The sequence below is a fragment of the Lytechinus variegatus genome, chromosome 16 (assembly GCF_018143015.1).
Source record: "Lytechinus variegatus isolate NC3 chromosome 16, Lvar_3.0, whole genome shotgun sequence".
NCBI classification, from domain to species: Eukaryota; Metazoa; Echinodermata; class Echinoidea; order Temnopleuroida; family Toxopneustidae; genus Lytechinus; species Lytechinus variegatus.
In genome coordinates this window covers 2,003,327-2,022,373 of record NC_054755.1, presented here as the reverse complement: position 1 = coordinate 2,022,373, position 19,047 = coordinate 2,003,327, and the positions used below count along the sequence as shown (strand labels likewise).

The window sequence follows — 19,047 nt, the reverse complement described above, 5'->3', positions numbered from 1 at the left end:
ACAATGATTGTGAATATGAGACAGATGCAGATATGTCTATTAATAAAGAATGTGAATGTGACCCAGATGTATGTGAGCTTGGTACAGGTGAATCAGAAAATGATTTCATAATGTACAATGAGAATGTGCAGTACTATGACTATGAGACAGGCGTGTGCGAGCGCAGAGTTGGTCAACTTGCTGAAGAGAGTTGCGCAAGCCTTTGTGATTTTCTGATTGAATCTGACCAAGTCAATGAAGACCTCCTTGGTTCATCTAACCGCAACGTGACATGTGTGTCCACCAATGGCATAGCAAATATTCCAGGCATTGATGTTGTTGATTGCTCATCGAAGTCAGATGAGATATTTGACATTACAGAGTATCTCCATGGTTGTGGATTCCCAGCTGGACCAATAAGTGTCCCCCATTCTAAGCCTAGATTGACGAGTGCTGACTCCTCAGTGAATGATCTTGTTGATCGTGTTGACTTTCCGGGTGACTTTATCACCAATCCGGGTTGTGGCTCATCAGAGATAGATGAGGATGAAAATGACTGCAACGACGAGTTGCACAGTGAATCTTGTAGTAAGGACGACTTGCAGTCCCATCGTGCCTGTCGCGTCGGCATCGAATGCGCACATGTATCCACAGACGTCAGTCTCACATCTGATCAAGCCTCTAGCATTGACGGTCGTCTCGATGTTCATGCAGTCATTACCACGGTACATAGGCCCATATGTTCTCATCAAGATGGATCAGTTCCTCAGTCACATCCGTTGCAGGATGTTGTTCCAGATTCTATCGTACCTGGGTTTCATCCAGTCCCGAGTGATGAACTGCTAGTTCCAGTGACTTCATCAGTTGGCCCACCCAGAAACTTGGACTCAGTTCACACGGTAAAGACCCTCAGACTACTCCCAACAGATGAAATGAAACGTCCTGCTCATGACATGCCCTTGGATATGGCCACCAGTCCTTCCCAAGTGACTCTCCTTCACGTCCCTAGAGAGAGGGCCCTCGCTCCTCCCAGTCGCCCTCCTGATGCCCCTGCAACAACGACCAGTGCTGACTTATCCTACACCCTCTCCACTGATGGCCGTGATAACTCCCGTCTTATGCTTTCGAGGACACTACATCCTGTCAGCAGTAGCAGTGAAGCGTTGGTCTCTGCATCGGTCGTTGACCTTCAATCTACTTTGGATGACGCCCCTGTCGGTTGCCCCGATGTCCATGCGCCCCATGGTCGCCCACCGGATGAGTGCTACAGCGGTCTGGTGATCCCAATCATCTCTTGCATCCCACTGAAGACCTGGAATTGTTTCCCGAGCCGTCTGCTGGCTAATGTGTCATTGCTCCATCCTGACGCGTCTATGGACAGTCATTCCCACAGAGTCGTCGTACCTACTTTGACATTTTTGGCACCTTACGTGATACAACCTGACGAGGTGATGCCTCCCTTGCATTCCAATGTACAAGGTCCTGACTTAGCTCCGCTCCAACGACAGACTGTTTACCTCCACACACCTCCCCCAGCCCCTCCGTTCCCTCACAGCCCACCCCAGTGTCCCATTTTTGCAGTGTAAACTAGCCAGTTATCCTCAATCTTTGTGAGTCTTCTGCTGAGCTCATAGGACTATTTCTTGACTTCGCTTATTTGAACTCATAACTCTTTTTTCATATCATTTGTACACCTTTTGCTTTGAATGATTTGTTTTTCTACTCTTTCTGTCAGCATTTAACATGACTTGTGATACACTTGATATTTTTTTTGTGCGTGCCCCCCTTTTTTTTCTTAATTTTTTGATTGCTGTCCATGTGATGTTCCCATTATGTTTTTTTTTTATTTCACATGGATTTGATATACTTATAAGGCAATAAAGGACAATAGACTGATATCAACTTGATCTTGTTTTTGTAATATGTTCCGATGATTGTTGATGTTTATGACGAATGTGATTTTTTTATCATTGCCTGTTGTTTATCATTATGTAATACTGCATTTTTTTTATGTCAATCAGGTTATTGAAACTATTTGTGATTGCAAATCATATCAAGTCATGTTGCTTTTGACACTTACATGTTGCCTTACATATGATGTTTCAATAGTTTTCTGCCTTTTTTTAGAAAAGCTAATTGAGTTTTATATGATATTATTTGGATATTTCTATTGAAGCTTAGTTTGAAGCTCAGTTTTTCAGCATTTTATTATTCGTGCACTTAGGACCAATACTTTATGCATTTTCCTTTGAATTGTTTTATTTATGAACGTTATATGGATAATATTTTGTAAATGTGTTTTTGCTATTGCTCTTCAATGATATTTGTATTCCCCATATGCCAATAACATTTTTTTTAGTTGCTTGGTACATTTCTTTGATGTGTTTAGAGAATAGTGGCAATGGTTTTTAAGGAATGTCAGTTTGAGTAAAAATGTTTGGTATTTTTATATAGCTTACATGTTTACAGAGAGGTTTTGTATTTTGAATAGTCACAACGTTTAGTATTTTCATATAGCTTGCATATGTCCAGAAAATTAAAGATAAAGGGGTTAGTATGGCAGAAAGAATTACTAAAAGTTAAATGTATACAATAGAAGGCTGTTGCAAGATCATTGTATGTTGTTTGGTAAGGTTTAATTTGTGTTTAAAATTGTAATACTTTTGATGACTGTTATTTGCGCAGAGAAAAGTTAGCATACTATGTGATTGCCCTTTTGGGTTTGTTTTATTATTGATGACTATATGCACAGAGAAAAATTAACATGCTATATTACCGTTTTTATTTAGTTTATGTTAAACTAATATTGATGAAGGTATATAAACAGAAAATGAGACAAGCTGCGCAATTGCTTCATAGAATAAGTTTCATTGGATGCATACGTACTATGTTTATGTTTATCATCTTTATACTACATGCTTGAACATGTTTAGTCAAAGAGATTTTGTTTTACATGTATTTCGTAAATTGCATTAAACGTGTAGCCTACAGAATGCTTATGGTTAACATTCTATGCATAAAAAGTTTCATTTGAAGAGAATTTTTTGTACATGTATTTGTGGGATTGTCACACATAGTGTGTATAAAGAGATATGTAACTTGTTAGTGAAAAAGGTGCAAAGATAGCGGTGTAAAAAAAAAAAACCTTTGTATTGTATGCCATCAAAGTCCGCCAAGGCCTTAACTTAATCGTTTTTTAACAAAATTTAGAAATGTCAATCGTGATGTTTTGAATTGTGTTATGAATGTCATTGTTTCAGTTTTGCTTTTCGCTTGAGGTTTTAAGTTGGAGTTCTGTACCATTTTTGATTGTACACAATAATCTTAAGTAATTATAACTCAAGATTGAAAGTAGAATACCTCGGGTATAATTGAGGTTCTTACTACTATGCATTTTTTTTTTGTTAATTCAGGAATAATGATTCATATCGATCAGTGAGAGGAAAAGGAAAAATGGATCACGCCAATATATGTAATTTTATAGTCGGCTATGTTCAGCCTTGGTTCCAATAAATGATGAATGACTTTACGCAAACTTATCTGATGTGTTTAATTTCTCTACTTTGGCGCAGGGGTAGTATACGTGGACCGTGTGGTCTTAGTAGTTGCAGTAGAAGTACTTTCCTGATTCTGAATTCTTTATAATGATTATTATTAATATATAATATTTGATAAATTGTAGAGGTCATAATAAGTAAAGAATGAACAATGTGTAAATAATCATAATGCATTTTATCTCAGAGCTACGAAGTAATACAGATTTTCTGTATTTAGATTTGAAAAATGCTTAGCTGGGGTAATATAGGAGCGCCTTGAGCACCTAGCAAGGTTGATACGTGCGCTATACAAATCCTATATTATTATCATTATTTGTATTTCAGTTGCCATTGCTGTTGAATTCATCCTGTATTGGTATGTCTCTCTTTATCTTGATTCACACCAGCCACTCCATGAGGAAGTCCAGACACTCTTAGAGGAGATTGAGTCGGAGCAAGCATCAACCTTAGAACAGATCACAGCCCTGGACACTAACCATTCAGATATCTCAAACCTCTCATCAATAAGACACTCCTTCCTTGGAGAGAACACTCGTAGCTCAAGTCATAGGACGCCCTCAAGGGACTACGACTCGCCATTCAGGGAATCGATGGCTAGAGAGAATCGGACCCTATCACAATGTCAGTTCTCAGAACAGGTTAGAGCATAGTCTTCTGTATTCTTTGTCATTCATATTCTAATGCTAATGACTGCTATATTGAGTTGAAAAGTGGTGTGGCCACTACCACTTGAAAGTGATTTACATTGAAAAATCATATAAACATTTCAAGAGCTACAAAGTCAAATCTGGGGTGTGATAGAGAGGAGTGTATTGGATTAAAGCATGACAAAAATTAATACAACTGAACAGGTACTGTTTTGTGTAATCATTTGGCACGAGTCAACGTTGGTGATTGTAGTTGACCGTAGTTCAATGCTGTATGAAAAAATAATGCAATATTATCTCTTACTCAAATTTGGTCTTCCACTCTCTATAAGGCCCTGGCTCTACCATTTATCAGAGCCACCAATATACAGAGTCAAGCCCACATGGTTTCCTTTGGTTACATCTTGTGGGCTAAGCCATTAGTGCAAATCTATATTTAGATCATGTGAAGCGAAATGCACATTCATGTTAATAAGTTCTATGTTATACAATGGCTTCAGTCACTGAACGGTCACACTCAACATTTCCTAAATTCCTTTGTTCCTCTCTCTATCCGCACATACAATAATCTTCCCACCTGAATTTTCTTTTTCTGCTCTTTTGTACCCGGCAATCTTTACTGAAACTTTTACAAGTCTATACTTTTACATCTTTATTGATAAATTTATCCTGGAGAATTTCTTTCTCACTGTCCTGTGTCATTCTGTTGATTGCATTTTATACATGTAATCCATGTTATTTATGTATAATGCAATCGTAGTAGAAATGTTTAATTAATGTGAGCAAAACTAATTTCCACACTGGACAGTAACATGTAATTGAATTGAAATGTATTGAATTGAATAAATGTTGAATATATCATTTCAACTTTACCTTGATATGTTCAACTCAGTTAATTTGTCCTTTTTTCTTCATCACAGCTGAGTCCTGACCCGAGCCCTCGTCTGGCAGCTGAGGTTCGAGCCCTGACCCTCTCTCATTCACATCTTCTCGATCAAAATCAAAGATTGATAAAAAGAGAAGATAAACTCATGGAGTCCAATGCTGAGCTCATGAAACAAGTCCTTCAACTCACTGTAAGATTCATCTAAGAATTATTTTTTAAGGAATTGCCTCTTTGGTCTATTCCTATAGTCTTTGTGCAGGAGCTTTCCAATTCAAAGATACAACAAAGTCCTGTTTATTTTAAGCAATAACCGAATTTCAATAATTTTATGGAATTTTATGTGATTAAGTTAAGATAAATCATCAATAATTCTTGGGTTTCATTTTTGTCTCACCTGCATAGCAGAGTGAGACTATAGGTGCCACTTTTCCGACAGTGATGGCGGCAGCGTCAACATCAAATCTTAACCTAAGGTTAAGTTTTTGAAATGACATCATAACTTGGAAAGTGTATGGACCTAGTTCATGAAACTTGGTCATAAGGTTAATCAAGTATTACTAAACATCCTATTAGAGTTTCATGTCACATGACCAAGGTCAAAGGTCATTTAGGGTCAATGAACTTAGACCATGTTGGGGGAATCAACATCAAAATCTTAACCTGAGGTTAAGTTTTTGAAATGTCATCATAACTTAGAAAATATATGGACCTAGTTCATGGACCTGAATTTTCTTTTTCTGCTCTTTTGTACCCGGCTATCTTTACTGAAACTTTTACAAGTCTATACTTTTACATCTTTATTGATAAATTTATCCTGGAGAATTTCTTTCTCACTGTCCTGTGTCATTCTGTTGATTGCATTATATACAGTCGTCCTCAAAATTATTCATACCCTTGTTGATATTTGTGATTTTTCATGTTTGTGATGAAATGAATGCATTTTATCAAGTTTCTCTAAGATTTATGTGTGACCTACTAGTGAAAGAATAACAACAATGCACAATTCAAGAAATTTCTCTTTTCAGGGGTATTTTATTCATAGATATTCAAACAATGTCATGTTCAAAATTATTCATACCCTAGGTTTTCTGAGTCCAATGTCTTTCATTAATAGTCAATAGCATAGCCTTTGTTCTTTACGACTGCTTCTAGACGATTCCTGTAAGTGTCCACAAGCTTCCTACACATCTCCTGCGGGATGTTGGCCCATTCTTCCTTGGCGCAGGCCTCAAGCTGGGTCAGGTTGGTCGGGTTCCTAGCCATCACTCTGACTTTCAGGTCTTGCCACAAGTTCTCGATCGGATTCAGGTCAGGACTCTGACTTGGCCATTCTAGGACATTGACATCATGGTCCTTGAACCATATCCTCACCAGCTTGGCGGTATGCTTTGGGTCATTGTCTTGTTGGAACTTCCAGTTGGGGCCAAGCTGGAGTTTTTCGGCAGATTCCTTCAAGTTCTCATCAAGGATCTGGATGTAATCCTCCTTTTTCATGATTCCTTTGACTCTAGGGAGGTTCCCTGTGCCACTGGAAGAGAAACATCCCCATAGCATTATGTGCCCACCACCATGCTTGACAGTTGGCACAGTGTTCTTTGGATTGTATGCTTCCCCTTTCTTCCTCCAGACGTATTCAACATCCTTATGGCCAAATAACTCCAACTTCGTCTCATCAGACCACAGGATGGTTGACCAAAAGCTTGGATTTTGCTTCAGATGACCTCTAGCAAAGGCCAGTCGAGCCTTCCGGTGTTTTTTCCTGAGCAACAGTGTCTTCTGAGGCCTGCGTACATGGAGACCTCCTTTGTGCAAGACTCGCTCGATGGTGGACCGGGACACCTTCGTCCCTGCCCGGTCAAGCGTTTCAAGTAGGGCCTTGGTTGTGGTCTGGGGTTTGTTGTTGACCTCTCTGCAGATTTTCCTGGCAAGTTTAGGGGACACCTTGCACTTCCTGCAACGCCCACTAAGGTTCTTCACAGTGTTGTACCTCTTGTGCTTCTGGATTACGCTCTGGACTGTTGCCACAGGGACGTCATACTGCTTTGAAATGGCCTTGTAACCTTTTCCCTCAATGTGGGCATTCACAAGACGTTGCCGTAGGTCCTCACTGAGCTCCTTCTTGGCCATGATTATCAGAGACTGTGAATATCCAGAATCCTTTCCTCTATTTATACCCTTTTAGAAAGATGCTATTTTCCATCATTGTTTAATGGCTTGTTTAACAAAGAGGGTATTTAATTCATTGGAACATCTTGAAATAACTATAGAACAAAGAATAGCACATTCCCAGACAGTGAAAATAATGTGCATTGTCATAAAAGGACATTTTTGTTTAGGTATTGGCAAGATTATGAATAATTCTGAACAAGTGCAAAAAATAACTTTCGACCCTATCTATTATTATGCTAATGAAGACTTGCCAGCTCATATGTCAAATCATGCATAGCAACAAGCAGACAAAAGATACAAAGAAAGTTATATCATAATAGCTTTTACAAGTAAAGAATCTACCAAAGAATGTTTTTCCACAAGGGGTATGAATAATTTTGAGGACAACTGTAGGGGAAGGCGGGGTAAGTTGAGCATAGGGGCAAGTTGAGCCACCAGCCCCAGGCCAATAATGAATGAGTCAGACATTGTGGTGGTGTCATGTATTGATGACCCATAGCATAACCCCTAACCCCACCATATTGTTTTCAACTTTGAAACAAAAAGTAGTTTTTTAGAGGGAATAATATGAATTTCAGCCAAAAAAGTAAAAAAGAGTGTGAAATAGATAAGTGCTTTATAAACACACACATCTTTAAATATAATAAAGACATGATAACAACATTATTAGTCCAGGTATGAATCTTCATTCTTGTCATAGTCTTTTATATGATGGATGCATAATAAATGTGTGGATACAAAATTATCGCACTAAGTTCGGACTGGGGTAAGTTGAGCCAAACAGCATGGGGCAAGTTGAGCCATGGTAATTCCTATGGTAATGTATCTTAAAAAACAAACCATAAAAATCGATTGAAATGCTGGCAGAAAGGAGTAAATTTACATGAATGCTCTTTTCCTTTTAAAGGATGTTAGTATTTATAGAGAATTAGCAAGTGAAAAGACTTTAAACAAAAAATTGACATGCTGGTTCTCCCCTCATACATTTTGTACATAGTTTTTGTGGCTCAACTTACCCCAGAAGGTGGCTCAAACTTACCCCATATATGGGGCAAGTTGAGCCATTTGACATCGTTTTTTTCAAAGGTCACGATGACTTTCAGTGTGGGGATAGAAAGTTATATATAGGTGGAAAATATTTCAGAAGAATTAAATTTCAAGGCAAGGTACTTATTTCGACAAGATTATTAATCATATCAATTCTAACATGCAAAAAGCAAAAACTGTCACAACTTACCCCGCCTTCCCCTACATGTAATCCATGTTATTTATGTAATGCAATCGCTGTAGGAATGTTTAATTAATGTGAGCAAAACTAATTTCCACACTGGACAATAACATGTAATTGAATTGAAATGTATTGAATTGAATAAATGTTGAATATATCATTTCAACTTTACCTTGATATGTTCAACTCAGTTAATTTGTCCTTTTTTCTTCATCACAGCTGAGTCCTGACCCGAGCCCTCGTCTGGCAGCTGAGGTTCGAGCCCTGACCCTCTCTCATTCACATCTTCTAGATCAAAATCAAAGATTGATAAAAAGAGAAGATAAACTCATGGAGTCCAATGCTGAGCTCATGAAACAAGTCCTTCAACTCACTGTAAGATTCATCTAAGAATTACTTTTTAAGGAATTGCCTCTTTGGTCTATTCCTGTAGTCTTTGTGCAGGAGCTTTCCAATTCAAAGATACAACAAAGTCCTGTTTATTTCAAGCAATAGCCGAATTTCAATAATTTTATGGAATTTTATGTGATTAAGTTAAGATAAATCATCAATAATTCTTGGGTTTCATTTTTGTCTCACCTGCATAGCAGAGTGAGACTATAGGTGCCACTTTTCCGACGGTGACGGCGGCAGCGTCAACATCAAATCTTAACCTAAGGTTAAGTTTTTGAAATGACATCATAACTTAAAAAGTGTATGGACCTAGTTCATGAAACTTGGTCATAAGGTTAATCAAGTATTACTAAACATCCTATTAGAGTTTCATGTCATATGACCAAGGTCAAAGGTCATTTAGGGTCAATGAACTTAGACCATGTTGGGGGAATCAACATCAAAATTTTAACCTGAGGTTAAGTTTTTGAAATGTCATCATAACTTAGAAAATATATGGACCTAGTTCATTAAACTTGGACATAAGGTTAATCAAGTATCACCAAACATCCTGCATGAGTTTCACGTCACATGACCAAGGTCAAAGGTCATTTAGGGTCAATGAACTTTAGCCGATTTGGGGATATCTGTTGAATTGCAATCAAAACTTTAAAAGTTTTTTGATCTGATTCATAAAACTTCTGTATGTTATTTGTACCCAACAGAAAGACCTTCAAGAGATTAAACTTCAACAAGCCAAGGCAATGAATCAGACCCCAGCAGCACCAGCCATTGTCACACCCGCTCCAGTTACTCCATCTACTCAAGGTGTGACAGGGACCCCAGCTCCTCAAGCCACGTCATCACCTCAGCTTCCTCAGCAATCACCACAACAACAACAACCAACACATCCCCTGGCTTCAAGGCAAAGTAAGCTATAGCTAGATCCACCCTAACAATTCTTGGTATGAACAATAACAAAAATTACTGGATGTAGCTCATACAATTTACTTGTGTGTCCTAGTAATTTCCTATAGCTAGAAGGTAAGAATAGTATATCATAGGAGGCGTGATAGATTAGTTGGTAGAGCGGGGATTTCGGATTCCGGGGACCTGGGTTCGATTCCCACCTGGTGTGCTGGTGCCCTTTAGTAAGGCTTTAATCCTCATAACCAGGTCCCTTGGAGAGGAACATAAGCCATCGGTCCTCTGGTTGCTTGCTTGTAGCATTCATGCTTTCTTGGCAATCAGGTAAATCACCAACACCATCATTAGTATGCAGCAAGAGGGATATTGCAAGTATCAAGTTTTACAGTGAATTCTCCTCAAAATGTAAGAAGAGATGAAGGATATAGTGTTAAAGCGGATGCGACTAGTCTATATATTGCTAGCTATGGTACAAGTAGACTGGAGGTGGTTGGGTCAGAGAACAAAGTGAATGGAAAATTCATGCTGTGTGCTACATTCTGAAACTTTTGTTTATTGTCAATAGCAAGAACTGATATAGCAGACTTTGCAATGAAAATGTGTTGCCATTTGGCTTAATTGGTCATGTATTCAATACCACATGAAGAATACAGAAGACAATTGATCCATTGGTGTTTGGATATGAAATATGTATCATTGATGGTCAAGGATAGATTTCCAACCCACCAAATAATACCATTGATAGCGTTTACAATTTACCTATATTGTATAAAAAAATCCAATATTCTATAAAACAAATGATGCACAGGTATATTTTTGCATCGGTAGGACTAGTGAGCATGTGGTAACTATGGAAACTAGTCTAAACCCACTCAGCTGCACCCCATTGATTTAACATTATAACAGTTCCATAGTTACCTAGAAAAAAACCTACGGATGCATTCACATCTGTACAACTTTTGTATACGGACACTTTCCAAACATGATTTACAAAATGATTACCAAACCATTATCTTTTTCCCTGTGATTGCTTGGTTTCCTTTCATTCAGTAAGTATGGTCTCTCCTTCTCCATTGTAGGTGGAAGTCCCAGCACGCAGCAGACTCCTAACCGTGGTCTCTACCAACCCCACCCTGGTTACCATCCCTTAGAGTCAGGGGCATACTACCACCCCCACATGGTCCCGCCCTCCCAGATGGGTGCGGCCGCTAACCAGGCGTGGTACCCCTCGGCTTACGGCATGCCTTCGCCCATGCACAACCCCGCCTTCTATGCCCAGCAGGGTTACGCCATGCCGACCTACGATCGCAGCGGCATGTCACCGGGGATGATGGCGTCAACGCCGAGGAGCAGCGGGCGTGGTCCGTTGGAGAGCCTCTACGGGATGTACACCTCAATTCCTGCTTCCCCGGAAGAGAAGGGTTCCGCTGAACAATTGGCTGCATTACAAAGTTTAAGGGTAAATGACAGTAGCATATTAATGATTCATTCTTGTGCATTATTTTGATATCACCTACTAAGTGTTACATAAAGCTGTTCTTAAAACACAAATGACTTTATGAACGATTGGGGATCCTTTCTTAGGAGCTGATCCAACAGCTAATTAAATACTCACCGGGAAGAGCTTCATAAAGCTGCCCGCAAGTAACCAGTAACCCTTTCTTGTGCTATACGATATATCCCTATGTAGCTGACTTAGCACCTAAGTTTTCCAGTCTTCTGTAAATTCATGCATAACTTTAGGAGGAATTTTATAAAAACCCACCTGTTGCTGAGAGGTGAGACTGAATCACTTTAATCACTGGGTGTCTCTTCCCAATAGAAATATTTGAGAGTATACCCTTATCAGGGTTTCAGTTAGCTTATGTCCTCAAGCATTCAAATGCTCTGCTATACATCATCAAATAACCCATGGGACACTTATTCTATCTGTCTATAAAGATTGGTTGTTAATTTAAGAAAAACATCTGAAGTGAGAAAAGGAGGCAACTGAAGCACAGGTAATAGTAACAAGATGAATTTAAGTTAGTTTATTCAAATCTATTTATCTCAGCAGCAGCAACAGCAGGCATCGTCAGCAACTGCAGCCTACAACCAGCGTCTCCTGGTTTCTGGAGGAGCAGGAGCAGCCAGCATTCAAGGGGCTTCCCCTCAGAAGCTTGGCCTTGAGATAGAAGAGAAGGGTACCCTAGGAAGGGCCACTGGGACACCAACATCCACAGACAAACCTGTCATGTTCAAAGGTAACCTAGAGTGTCTTTGTCAAAGAGTGAAACGTGACTTAAAATCATGCTTAATCTCCGGCACACACACGGCATCTAACAAGTAACCTTAATGATTAATACACCCATCCTTGAGCCTGATTTGAGGGAGGGGGGTGTTTCACAAAAATGTAAGGATGAGTTGCGTTGCATTTAAATTTCCAGTTGCCTGTGGTATAAATGCATCACCGCATTGGTAAAATCATGCGAAGATGGCATGTACTACTGCATAATAATAAGATTGATCTAGCCCTTCTTGTCTGAAGATTTCACTGCCATGCACTGTCTTAAACACACAACTCAGTGTGTAGACTAGTGGTTGTTCAAGGCCCTGTCTTACAAAGAGTTGAGATTGATATGTTCAGCCTCAACTATGCAAATCCATCATTGTCATTAATTTTCATACAGAAATTGGAACAATGTCCTATGTAAATAAAGACGAGCCCATTGAATTGCCAACACAATGATGCACACATGAATATATATCGTATTTAGAAAACATTTTATGATATACCTACGTATTTTAGATATTTTGGGGTTGCTGGCTTTCCATAGTTGTGGTTGATTGGATCAATTGTAATTCTTTGTAAGAAAGGCCCTAATGAACGCGTCGCTCGCTGACTTTTTACTTTCAAGTCTCGCGCAACTTTTGAGACCAAAATTGTGACCCCCGGGTACGCGGTTTCAAAATTACGCAACATTTCGTAAGTGCATGCAGACCAAAAATTACTCAAAAATTTTGAAATGAATTTGAAATGAATTTGTGTACAAATCCAATGCAAATAGTGTTCTTAGCCAATATTCACAAATGCATCTTTATTTTTCCTTTGACTGCTTAAAATCAATTAATTTTATCTTTTTTATGGTCAAAATAAAGTCCCCAACAATTTCCATTGAAAAAAAAATTAAAAACAAAGAAATACATAAGAAATTTAGAAAACAATAGAATACATAAGAAAATAAATGTGATTTTGAAATGTTTTTAAAATCAATTTGATCAGATGCCTATCTAAAGTATGTGAATCAAAAATTAGCATTTCAGGGGCATTATTTTATTAATTAGAGCAAACTAATGATTTTATGCATAAATTATCGTAATTAATGAGACATGAGATTTTTTGCAGAATTTGATGTTATAGTTTTGTAGATAATGCCATGGGTAACGCGTGTGCCAATTTTCGTCGCGATCGTGCGATCAACGGCCGAGTTCATAAGGGGGGGCTGAATCATGAATCAGCCCCCCCCGTCTTAGGCGTCGAAATAGCCCAGTCTATTTAGGGTTAAACAATCAAACTAATAGTAAAATTAGGACACTGTTTGTGCATCTTTTTAACATAAGGCAAACTATTCCAAATAAATTGACATGCAAAAGGAAAAGCTTTGTTTACCAATCTCTGTTTCCGTTTACTGAGGATTAATCCTGTGCTTTGTGTTTATTCTTATTATGAACAGCCTGCTGTTATTGAAACATATTTAACTATGTAGGCCACAGTTTGATTTCTAAAAGCAGAATAAATCGTTTTACCCTAGAAATATGCCCATTGAATAAAAGTATCAGAAAAAAGGTTCATGATTTTGTATATTTTGTATGTGGAGCGTTGTGGCCCAGTGGATTAGTCTTCGGACTTTGAAACAGAGGGTCCCGGGTTCGAATCCCAGCCATGGCGTAATTTCCTTCAGCAAGAAACTAATCCACAGTGTGCTGCACTCAACCCAGGTGAAAAAGCTGTGTGCGCTATGAACGCCTAGCTTAGCCGGGTAATATAAGAGCGCCTTGAGCACCTAACAAGGTGGATATGTGCGCAATATTATACCCTATATTATATTTCTGCATATTTTTTTTTATTTTGTGATTTTGTATCGATGTTCTTATTCCTCTCAGCGTCAGATAAACCATTCTCTTTTGCCAATGCCGGGGCCCCTGTCTTTGGAGCTGGTGGTTCCCATGACAACGATGATAATGATGACTCACACGGCGGTGACGAGGAGTTCGATCCTCACTACGAACCGATCGTAACGCTGCCCGACATCGGCACCATCAAAACTGGGGAAGAGGATGATGTAGAGATGTTCCGTCACAGGGCTAAGCTGTTTCGTTTTGATCGCGACGCCAAGGCGTGGAAGGAGCACGGCGTAGGAGATATCAAGATCACGAGGAATCCAAAGACCGGCCGTGCTCGTATTCTCATGAGGAGAGATCAGATTCTTAAGGTCGGTTCACGATAGCATGCTTACCCCTTTCCCTACTGAATATACACATAATTTTTAAAGCAATCTGTAAAAATAAAAGTAGAGTGCACAAAGAAACCATGTTATTGGGTTACTCAAGTTCTTGAAAAATGTAACAATAATGGACTTGTTTTTGCTTCTTTAAGTGCGTGATGGATTCCCCATGGGAAAGATGTGGCTGTACCTTTTAACAAGGTACCCGCTGTATGATAATAATAGCTAGTTTTTATGTAGTGCTTTTCCCAGAACGACTCAAAGTGCCTTACAGCATATTATTACCCCGGTCATTGGATTCATTTCAGACCAGCACGAAAAGAGCTGTATTCTTGATTTTGGTTTTCTCTGAAAGATTAGTAGAATCCAGCACATGCTGTGAACAGATCTTGAAATATATTACCATTATTATGTTTATATTATGTATCATTTACCTTGCAGCTTTGTGCAAACCACTACATCACAGCTACCATGGAGCTGAAACCGATGATGGCTTCAGAGACGTCTTGGATCTGGTTTGCTTGTGACTTCTCTGAGGAAGAAGCTAAGAACGAACAACTCGCCGTCAAGTTCAAGCACGTTGAAGATTCCAAACGATTCAAGGAATGTTTCTTAGAAGCTCAGAAACTACTTGATGTCAAGGAAAGAAAGACAGAGGAGGAGGAGAAGAAGAAAGAGGAAAAGACTGCGAGCAGTAAGGTATGTAAGAAGTACAAATGGAAGCCACAAAGAAAGCCTTTTCAAAACATGGTGCACTATAGAAATCATCCCTTTAATGAATGTTAAAAAATGAAAATGAAAATCCATATTTTGTTGTTTGAAATAGACATAAGAAATTAAATATTCAAAAAAAAGATTCGTCCAAGTGATCATGGACCTGGCATCCGCTGTGCAGTGCCAGATCGACGAGGCTCTATCCCTTTAATCGTTGAATGCCAAACAGAGTAGCAGCAATTCCCATCTTTTAACGTCTTGGTCTGATGCAGCCGGGGTTTGAACCCCAGACCTCCCGGTTGTGAGACGGATTCTGGACCATCGGTGCCAACACATCGGTTGTCATAATTTAAAGTGGCCTGTCATGATCTGACATTGCCCATCAAAGTGTATTCCCCTCTTTTGGTGTATGATGTCATTGTGCTGTATGCCATCACTAACCCAAGAGAGGAATGTCAAGCTTGGGTGTCCACATGCCCTCCTTCTCTTTTGATAGAACCAGATAAGGCCACTGTCTGTATAATAACCTCCTTACTTTACAGACAATCATTATGCCTTCTTTTAATTTTTCCACCTTTTTACACCGACAGACCAGTGAGGTCCAGTCACCAAGTATATTGCAATCAAATCCACAGCTTACGAGTCTACTACTTGGTAAAGAGGTATGTTTCCTTTCCCCTAACCTTTGAGAAAATGAGGGCTTTACTTAATTATTTGAGGATAGCCAATGGTTAAGGTTGGAAACATGTTCCTTGAACATTCCTGGTGCCCTCTTAACCCTGTCTGGTGGGGCAGAAATCCCAATAAGTAGAAATATATGGTTTTATTACCTCGCAAGAAGATTCAAGATTATTTTTATTGGTCCACGAGTGCATGCATACAGAGAAATTTAGTTTTCAATGGTTTTCAATACATGCAGTATCGTAACATAGACAGTTGTAAGTAAACGTAATAATATATTGATAACTTTCTGCAAGAACTTAATACCCCTTTGAATTCACAATTCATTAGTATTGATTAGATGTCTGCTACCTCCCCCCTTTAATTTAGCATACAGTATATAGCCAAAATTTTTATTTCGAAATATGTTCATATTATACGATGTATATACAGCTTTCCTGATTACAACATAGTGAAATCTTGCTTAAATCAAAGATGACCACAATATCCCAATCTCTGATTAAATGTTATTTTCACAGTACTGTGTTTGATTGATAGTTTTTGATAATGGGACCTTGTTGTTCATGGCACATTTATTTTTCAAAAGCCATTTTCTTTGATGTTGTTTATTCTTTATGGTAGTCATCAACTAGTACCAAACCTGATGCCAAGGCTTCACCTGTCCCTGAAACCCAAGGGGCGAGTGCTTCTGACAAGGGTGCATCGATTGCTGCAAGATTCGCCAAGAAACCAGGGTCGTGGGACTGTGACACCTGCCTTGTTAACAATCAAGCAGATGCTACATCTTGTGTTGCATGTGCCACACCAAAGCCAGGTACGGATCCCAAACCATCTTCAGGTGCAGCTGGCGGTGCCTTTAGCGCTCCATCAGGGTTTGCCTTTGGTACTAAGTCAGGTGGTACCGGTACTGGGTTTGCTTTTGGCAGTAAACAGACACCATCTACAGGAAGTACCACTGGAAGTGGCATCTCCTTCAAGTTACCCTCTGGGTTCAGCGGGTTTTCTGGAAGTTCTGATACCACGAAGGGTACAACCCCCAACTCTACCATAACTGATGGTGCCACAGCTGGTGCCGCCTCATCAGGTTCATCTGTAGGAAGTACCACTGGAAGTGACATCTCCTTCAAATTACCCTCAGGGTTTAGCAAGTTTTCTGGAAGTTCTGATGCCACGAAGGGTGCAACCCCCAACTCTGCCTCTACTGATGGTGCCACTGCCGGTGCTGCCTCATCAGGTTTATCATCTAAACTTTCTGCGGGGTTCAACTTCAAACCTCAGTCTTCAGCTTCGCCAGGATCTGTCTTTGATGCCAAGAAAGATGAAACTCAAAAGCCTAAGGAGAGCGATGGTGCCAGCAAGGCACCCTCAACAGGCTTTCTTTTTGGGAGCCCCAAGACCAATGAAGCAGAACCTTCAGGGGCGACCACTCCTGGCGGTACAAAGGTCACAGACAAGTTCACCTTTGGTACCCCCATGCCTCAGTTCTCTTTTGGTGGCAAGAGCAAATCTGCAGGTGATACAGGATTTGCATTTGGGGTTCCATCAAGTAAGCCAGCTGCAGATGAAACTAAAGAAGGATACCCATTCTCTGATGCTCTCAAGGTGAGTCTATCATCCGAACCAAATATGATTATATCGAGGGCATTAGCGAGAATTATACACTCAAGGCACTTAAACCATGACCAGTCAATAGAACTAGTCATTAGTACCAGTCATTAGCAAGTTTGTATACTGTCACTGGTCATGTGATACTTATCAGCCAATTGTATGATAGGATTCATATAGAACTATTTATATCGTGATAACTGAAGAACTATTTTTAGTTCATTGCCAAACTTGCTTTATGTATACATATGTGAATCATGATGGTCAAATTAGATTCTGAGTTCACATGGTCAAAGGTCGCAAAGGTAATTTTTTGAAAATTTGAAACTTTAGGTTTGTAATGATTGTTGATCAGGGTGGTGTTTCATAAAGCTGTTCGTAAGTTAAGAGCGACTTTAAGAACGACTGGTGATCCTTTCTTGTGGTACATGGTATATACATTGGCAATGGTTTAGTGCGTAAGATAGGATCACCAGTCATTCTTAAAGTCGCTCTTAACTTACGAACAGCTTTATGAAACGGCCCCCTGGTGATGATGGAGTCTTACATTTTGAATGCATGTAATTTAGAATCCATGTGGTGTAATACATGTGTGATTGTTTGATCAATGGGTACACGAAATAAGACCATTTCAATTTGTCTGTACCTTGATTGATGGCACAAATTTCACTGTGGTCTAAGTCCAGTGTCCCTTCGAGGTTGCTCTCTCGATATAATTATTTTATTTCTTTATATTCCTGCTGAATTGAAGACCTTGAGCAATGATTCTGAATCCAAAGCAGACTCTACAACAACAACAACAGCACCGACCACTTCCTCTATGCCAAGCAAACCTTCACTGACCTTTGCTGACCTTGCCAAATCTCAAGGATCCTCTTTCACATTCCGTATGGACATCAACGCTGTGACTGCCACCAGCTCGGCCAAGTCTCCAGCTGGAGCCAAGTCTCCTGCCGGAGCCAAGTCTCCTGGAGTAGGAAGGTCTCCTAAGACCTCTTTCTCCAGGGGAGGGAGAACACTGTCCGGAGGCTCTGTGGATGATGAGGTGGAGCAAGGAGATGATATCTACTTTGAACCCATCTTTCAGTTACCTGATGATTATGAAGTCAAGACAGGTAAGTGTTTCCTGTGATTTGATCTCAATAAAAAAAAGGCTTCACTATTTTGATGCCTAATAGCACTATTGATAATAATAATCTTTCGTATCAACCCAGGGTACCCACTTAAGCTCGTATGAACTGTTTTCCCAGTGGACCCTGCTAACATGATATCATTAATCTTCACTATTCCATAACGTTGAGCGCCGGACTATCTTTTTAAAAAGTCCTAGCTGAGATTTTCTTTTTTTTTAAGTATTTCCCATGGATTTTCAGTTTTGATACAATTATGCAAATCAATCAATATAATATTGTATACTGTAATTTTGTTCTTTATTATTTACTTTTTTTTCATTTTGCACATTTACTCCTTTAAAATATTCATAACTTATCTCTTTCAGCTTGTGCTGCTTGTCAATCTTTACATACCAATTGATACAATAAATTCAATAAATGAATAAATTAATACATGTTATTTGCAGGAGAGGAAGGAGAAGAGGCAAAGTTCAGCCACCGTGCCAAGTTATATCGCTACGATGGTGGATCAAAACAATGGAAAGAGAGGGGTGTGGGAGATATCAAGGTTCTATATAACTCTGATAAACATTCCTACAGGATCGTCATGAGAAGAGAACAGGTAAATAAAATGTTATATCTCTATAACTGATAAACATTCCTACAGGATTGTCATGAGAAGAGAA

The 19,047-nt window shown here is 39.3% G+C and overlaps 1 protein-coding gene across 5 annotated transcripts in view; it reads left to right on the top strand.

Moving 5' to 3' along the window:
• The window catches only part of LOC121429422 (E3 SUMO-protein ligase RanBP2-like), a 39,187-nt gene that overhangs the window by 9,863 nt on the left and 10,277 nt on the right, over positions 1–19,047 (top strand). For 2 of the 5 annotated variants that reach the window (XM_041626402.1, XM_041626407.1), the window contains exons 6-17: positions 3,923–4,174; positions 5,104–5,259; positions 8,686–8,841; positions 9,564–9,768; positions 10,845–11,224; positions 11,816–12,008; positions 13,909–14,237; positions 14,691–14,948; positions 15,554–15,625; positions 16,266–17,246; positions 18,001–18,364; positions 18,829–18,983. In XM_041626402.1, coding sequence (XP_041482336.1) covers positions 3,923–4,174; positions 5,104–5,259; positions 8,686–8,841; positions 9,564–9,768; positions 10,845–11,224; positions 11,816–12,008; positions 13,909–14,237; positions 14,691–14,948; positions 15,554–15,625; positions 16,266–17,246; positions 18,001–18,364; positions 18,829–18,983 — 3,501 coding nt within the window. The remainder of the gene's footprint in view (positions 1–3,922; positions 4,175–5,103; positions 5,260–8,685; positions 8,842–9,563; positions 9,769–10,844; positions 11,225–11,815; positions 12,009–13,908; positions 14,238–14,690; positions 14,949–15,553; positions 15,626–16,265; positions 17,247–18,000; positions 18,365–18,828; positions 18,984–19,047) is intronic. The other 3 variants (XM_041626405.1, XM_041626403.1, XM_041626406.1) reach the window with 3 other exon arrangements.